Below are 6,653 nucleotides of genomic sequence, written 5' to 3' on the forward strand. Positions count from 1 at the left end.
AAGAAGTCCGAAATAAGTTTAGTAGCCCATCAACTATTACATAGTTCTTAATTTCGTTAATATTTGCCTCCCATTCCCCTCGAAGGTATCCTATTATTAGAACTGAAAACGGAGAAGAACTTGGGTTATCGATGGAATAACATACAGGGCAGAAAGTACTGTCAACATATGCAGGGAGACTACAGAAAACTTCAGAATACATTCCCACACGATGTGGAATGTCCACTTGAGCAGTCACTCGTTCTGACAACCCACTTTTATTACGTCATCCAGCATTGCACGATTACTGATACTAGACGAGGGTTATCACCAACCATGTATGATTGAGTCCATTATATCTGCCACATTCTTGTCTATGATCATGTCAGTATTCGATACACAAAATTAGGATGCTTGTATGCCTGACACGTTTTGCGACTACCGTAAGCTGTCTCTACTTCCTCTGCTCCTCAGAGCCCACGTCCCCCAGTAGCTCGTATTAGAGATTAAGTACGTTTCACCTCACCATCATCGGAAAGCAAGGTCTCACATATGTAGTACCGAAACTGTGCCCGTCCGTGAAACAAAAACATTCTCAAGCTCCTTTTCTGCTGCTGCTATTCGCCTCTGGAAGAAGATGCTCTGCACTCTGCTCACAGTTCAATACACTGTTACATTCAAGAAAAATATGAAGCATTTCCTGTCATCAACGTAGCATTTTGTTCCCTAAAAATTAACACATATGGCCAGTTTTCTCTCTGTCACTCAGTAATGCAAATGCCACCATTATCTCCTAGTTCTGCTTCTTTCTCATTTCGATTCTCTGTAAGCCACGGTGATTTTTTTCGGCGCTGTTCGTTGCCTGTATTTCTACCACGTCGTCCCTTCGCTTCCTCTCCTACCCCTCTTTCACGTCCATTCTCACTCTGAATCTTCGTTATTATGACCTGCCTTTCTTTCTCCAAGTTCCATGAACCACAATAAGCTCTGCTTTTTTACCATAGCTGTCAAGCTTTTTGTGATACAGTTCCTTCTAGATGTTGCATTCGACTTTAGTGGAAAGCCTTTCTGTAACATACGCATAGTCGTGTGAACATAAGGTAAAAATGTTTAATACCTGGATAATTAAATGAATAAAATATTCTGAGCAACGTAAGTATTCTGGAATTAAAAATTTCATAGTGTTTCTTTCAAAGTAAACGACCGTGGTTATTTGGTTTCCTTTTCACACGAGAAACAAGATAAAAATTTAGGTAAATTTGTTTATTAGAAAAGAGGAACGAACCGCATAGGAAAAAAATAGTTCACATGAGATACTGATTAGGAAATATCACAGTTGTGCAGTCTAGCCACTGCAGGAGTTTAGGCAGAGACCCTCTTGAGCTCCTCGCCGTACTTCTGCCTGTAGGTGCCGGTGGGGTCGTACTTGTTCTCCAGCGGCGTCCACAGGTCGGGCTTCTCCTTGATAAGGAACCTGATCACCTTCTCGGCACCAGTCTTCTGCTTCTCGTTGCACTTGGCGCACTCATTGGTCAGCGCATCAGGGACGGCGGCTGTTAACACACAGGGAACACAATCAGAAGAGTAAAGACATAAAAAATACTTAATATAGAAATACTCAAATACAATTTTATGTGAGTCAAATAGTTTCGTTTTGAACCTACATCGGTTGTTTGTGTTTCAGTTTGGCCCCACGTGCTTCAGCGGACACCGTTGCAGACTTCCACAGAGAAGAGATACCGGAATATATTAGCTTTTTTTTTTCCTGCGGACATGTATATTCTTCTGCACCGAGCCATGGTGACGAACAGCTCGGTGACTTCCTAAGACACTTGAACAGCCTCCATGCCAACATAACATTTACCATGGAAGTAGAAAAGGACAAGAAACTGCCATTTCTAGATGTGCTGGTTACAAGGGACGGCGAAACCCTGGGACACAGCGTGTATCGAAAACCTACACACACGGACCGATACCTGCACAAACTGTCAAACCACCACCCGAGCCAGAAAAGAGGCACGGTTAGCACGCTCGTAACGAGAGCAGGACGAATTTGTGAGCCGCAACACCTCAAACGAGAAATGCAACACCTGGAAACTGTCCTGAGGAGCAATGGGTACTCCACAAATTATATTGGAAGTGTAACAGAGCCAAACACTCGGCGAAGTAAGGAACCAGAAAAATAAATGTCGGGTACGGCCTTTCTGCCATACATTCCCAGAGTGACGGACAGAATCGGCCGTATATTACGCAAACATGGCGTAAAGACGATTTTCAAACCGACAAGGAAGATCAAAGAGTGTCTTAGATCGGCGAAGGAGAAAAGAGATCCACTTGCAATGTCGGGAATATACCGTATACCATGCACATGCGGAAAAGTTTGTCGGAATAACTGGACGATCCATCAACACCAGGATCAAAGAGCATAAGCGACATTGCAGGTTGGGGCAGGTGGAGAAATCGGCCGTGGCAGAGCACGCACTGAATGAGACCGACCACGTAATAAAATTCGCCGAAAGAAAGAGGAAAGCCTTAAGGTCAACGGATCCTGGCTTCCCGTACTGCAGCGAACGACCGTCGCAGGTAGCAAGAGGAGAACCGCACCGGAAATGATCGCGGAGAAGCCCTCGGACGTTGGCGCGCCAGGTACATACAGTCTGCGCCCGCGAGCTCGGCTCCAGTTCACCACCGGCAATGGAGGGTGAAGCTTTGACAATGCCAGCCACTCGTGCTGGCGAAACGTCAGAAAAATCATTAGATAAACGTCGGCCGAAGAACCCGAGACAGAAGCCAATAGGCAGTTTGTCAACAAGTGGCCACGAATGCCTTAACAATTTTGTATTGTATCTAGAAACAAAGATCTGACGGTTCCCTAACGGAGAAGTTCGGTCAGGTGCATACAGTATAAAGAAGAGCTGCATCACGATTTTGCACAGTCGCGCAGGCTCTAAGGCAAGGCATAAGAAGTTTCGAAAATACGAATTACTGTGGCAATATGTGCCTCCATTTTCAGGCGTTTGCATTTTGCCATACTTCACATACAGCACGGCCGGACAGCTTGTGGCTAACTATTTCACTTGGGCAGTTGAGGAACCTTTGACCGTTGAACATGGTATACTCTCTTCTAGAAAAAGAGAGAGTGAGAGAGAGAGAGAGAGAGAGAGAGAGAGAGAGGAAGACATGACCTGGGGAGGGGGCAGGGGCAGAATGAAATTTAGACACAATCAAGGAGTGAGTTAAGTAGTTCTCTGGTACCCTGATGAGACAAGGAAAAAAATATTCAAGAACAAGAGACTTGTCAACTAATCCATTCGAAGTCCCTTGCTCCCTAAGTAAGCTGAAAGCTATTCCTCACGTAATATATTAATTAACAGTTAAATAAGCAAGACCCGTTGCCTATATCGTACCTCACCGACAATCAAGCCGCATAGGTATCTCGTTAAACGTGAAATTTCAGCGAAATAAAGAAGAGGAAATGAAGGTATCAGATATGTAATATTCATCTTGGAGTAAATCCCTAATGATGGAAGGTGAACAAGAGCGAAAATTTTACAGTAGAAAGAAATATGTATTATTGAGTACATTGTGGACCATATTGGAATGTGACAGCTATGTAAATATGGGAATATTGGTTCAAGGCATAAGAGACGGAGGCTGGTATCAAATCAATGACTTTTTCAAGATTTATTTCCAAAGACAAACTTTCCACACTGGTGAGGTAGTTAAAAAAAATGGCTCTGAGCACTATGGGACTTAACTTCTGAGGTCATCAGTCCCCTAGAACTTAGAACTACTTAAACCGAACTAACCTAAGGACATCACACACATACATGCCCAAGGCAGGATTCGAACCTGCGACCGTAGTGGTCGCGCGGTTCCAAACTGTAGCGCCTAGAACCACTCGGCCACCCCGGCCGGCTGGTAGTTTCGTCACAAACAATAGTACTGCTGGAGTCTACGCTAACAAAAAATGAAAGTTCATTTATGGAAGAACACAGAAAAGTTCTGTGCAGATTATAGAAAAAGTTAATGTTGGTACTAGCAGGGGAAGCATACACCTCTCAGGTCTTCGATTTCGCCGATCTTTCGCACGGCTGTAGAACATACTTACATATAAAATAATATGCTGTAGTACGATTCGCTCCTAAAGCGTTTCCGAGATATCAATGTTCGAAGTTTTACAAAACTTTTAAATCCCATTCGAAGCTGCCAGTCGCAGAGCAGTGGTGATTGCGCAGTCAGTTAACACATCTCTCTAGACTTTTGACCGTAGTATGTTCGAGTCGATTTGGTTCCAAATTTTGTGCCAACCAGGAATACTAAAGTCAATCATGTTTCTTCGAAGAATAACAATAATGACAATGATGTGACTGTAGATGTGGTATGGCATTGCTGGCTGGGGTGAATACGGTCGCCTGTAGGAAAGGACGTCCTCCTCGACAATCACTAGCTCCTCTCAATGCAGATAGGTGAAATTTGTATCATATGCGTGTTTGTAGAGTGTAGGTGAGCGCAATGGCAGTATGTATAGCGTTTACGTATTTGTGTCGTATGATGGTGGTGATGATGGTGATATTGATAATGATGAAGATGATGAGAAAAGAGTGAGTGAAGCCCGGCGCTAATACATACCCTACTCCTCTCGAATAGCACCAACGAAGGCAGCCGACTCTAACGTCCCCATACGATGGACGGGTCACTATCAGCAGTGTCAGATGCCTTCACTTCCTGAGATACTAGGACAAGTTTCGAATTCAATCCAGAACAGTGCCGAAAAAAGTGGCGATCAGGATATTCACGTCACCAAATGTCCTCCGTGTGCCAGCCAAATACTGGAGGTAAAAACTTTATCCAGCACTAGATTTCCAACCGGCTTGCCTCCGAGTCGAGCGCACAGGTGTACGATAGCGAATTCGACTACAGAGGTATGTCACAATGCCAGTTACAGTGGTGCATTCGATGCAAGTTATGACAAGGATTCGTGGTTAAAAAAAGGCCTATCAAGCTATACATGCTTCAAATAATATCAATTACTTTCGTATTACTTTCGGAACATCAGTAGAAAGCAACTGCGGTTTCTTTCTATGTAAAGGTGACACCATTACCTGCTTTCCTAACTGCTGTATTGCACGCAACTTCTTTTGGGTATTAGAAGCGATTGAGTTGTTAGTCGACAATTGATAACCACGTATATGATCGTTAGATATTGTTCACTGAAAAGATACGTTTTCGTTTGTGAAGTGGAACTGTTACAAGTGTTTTTCGGCCGACTAGGGAAAAATAGGTTTTTCGAAGGTAGCTGGAGTAGACCGCCGCCTTACCCTCATGATATTCAATAGGCCCCTAAAACATTGAAGCTCAATTCTCGAAAACGCCTGAAAAGTTCATCATAGTAGAGCAACATTTGTTACATGCTACAGATGTTCGAGTGAAGAGCAAAATCGGTATTACGCTGGATGTGTGCTTCCCTCGTAAGTCAGATGTAAGAAAGATAACGTATATCAATAAAGGGGCAAGCATAGTGTGTGGCCAGCACTGCACTCACCCTTGAGCTCCTTCCCGTCAGGGGTGCAGGAGGCGTCGCTGTCAGAGAGGAGGCACTCGTGGTACTTCTTCAGCAGGCGGTCGTTGTGCAGGATGTCGTCCAGGTCGATGTTGTCGTACTTGGTGGTGTACGCGGCGGCAGCTGCCACCAGGCAGACCAGCAACAGAGTGTATTTCTGCATCGTGACTCTGGCAATAGGCTGGTGCTGTGGCGTCTGGGGTGTGATCTGCCAGCCTCAGTCTCCTCTGCATTATATATACGTACGTTTACCGGCACGCCTGACGTCACGGCGAGTGTTTACGCAGGCGCAGGGAAGCGGACGCTGACCTTGACCGGTCCACGCACCTGGCCGTTTCTGAGAACAGCTAGTCGCTCTCACGAGCACTCGTGACCGTTCTCTGTAATGCAGTTTCCATGATGACTTACTGGAAATTCCTTCTTCTTTTACTGTCCGTACACAAGTAAATAGTTGCCTCGCCAATAAACTCGGGCAAAATAATTCCCATCGACGTACTCTGGAAAAGTTTGTAACGCGGATTATGTTTTCTTGGGAGTCATAGCATAGCCGACTTCTCTGGACTGTGAGTCATCAGTAAAGGCAGATATGACCTGAAAAATCTGGTTTTAGCCTCTTGTTCAAACAGTGTTTTGAGAAAATTAAACTACATATGTGTCCAGAACGAAGTCAGTTATCGAATGTGATGTGTACCGTATGAAATCTCTTCAGGTCATGTGTTCCTATAATGGTTATGGAAGAACGGAAAGCTCGGGCATGGATGTGTGTGATGTCCTTAGGTTAGTTAGGTGTAAGTAGTTGTAAGTTCTAGGGTACTGATGACCACAGCAGTTAATTCCCATAGTGCTCAGAGCCATTTGAACCATTTTTTGAAGTACGGAAACAAAAATAAGTGAGACAGTGCCAGGAAATCTGTTTCATTTAGGAGAATAATCTGAGAGGAGGCATTTTGACCAAATGGTTTCTTTCGTTAGATTGCTCTGCATACATAAATCCCTCTAAATCAATGATATCACGCACAAAATCCTGAAATGTGCAGTCATTAAACGTTGTCCCTCATACTTTCTTTGCTCTGGAGCAATAGTTAACGGTCTTTCCGGAATTGAGTTTTCA

The 6,653-nt window shown here is 44.2% G+C and overlaps 1 protein-coding gene across 1 annotated transcript; it reads right to left on the reverse strand.

Annotated features, from left to right (window-relative positions):
- Positions 1–1,227: 1,227 nt before the first annotated feature.
- LOC124615305 (allergen Tha p 1-like) lies at positions 1,228–5,757 on the reverse strand. The gene is made up of 2 exons (XM_047143093.1): positions 5,525–5,757; positions 1,228–1,532 (listed from the first exon to the last, which is right to left on the reverse strand). Exons 1-2 carry the CDS (start codon positions 5,703–5,705, stop codon positions 1,342–1,344), a joined length of 372 nt encoding a protein of 123 aa, XP_046999049.1. The 5' UTR covers positions 5,706–5,757; the 3' UTR covers positions 1,228–1,341.
- Positions 5,758–6,653: the final 896 nt, after the last annotated feature.

This window comes from Schistocerca americana, chromosome 5, assembly GCF_021461395.2.
Source record: "Schistocerca americana isolate TAMUIC-IGC-003095 chromosome 5, iqSchAmer2.1, whole genome shotgun sequence".
Lineage (NCBI taxonomy): Eukaryota > Metazoa > Arthropoda > Insecta > Orthoptera > Acrididae > Schistocerca > Schistocerca americana.

Bases quoted from the DNA above. Each gene is read 5' to 3' on its own strand.
- LOC124615305 (XM_047143093.1), bottom strand. From the start codon at position 5,705: ATGCAGAAATACACTCTGTTGCTGGTCTGCCTGGTGGCAGCTGCCGCC. The intron at 1,533-5,524 runs GTGAGTGCAGTG...GTGTGTTAACAG, and splicing joins TGACGGGAAGGAGCTCAAGG to CCGCCGTCCCTGATGCGCTG.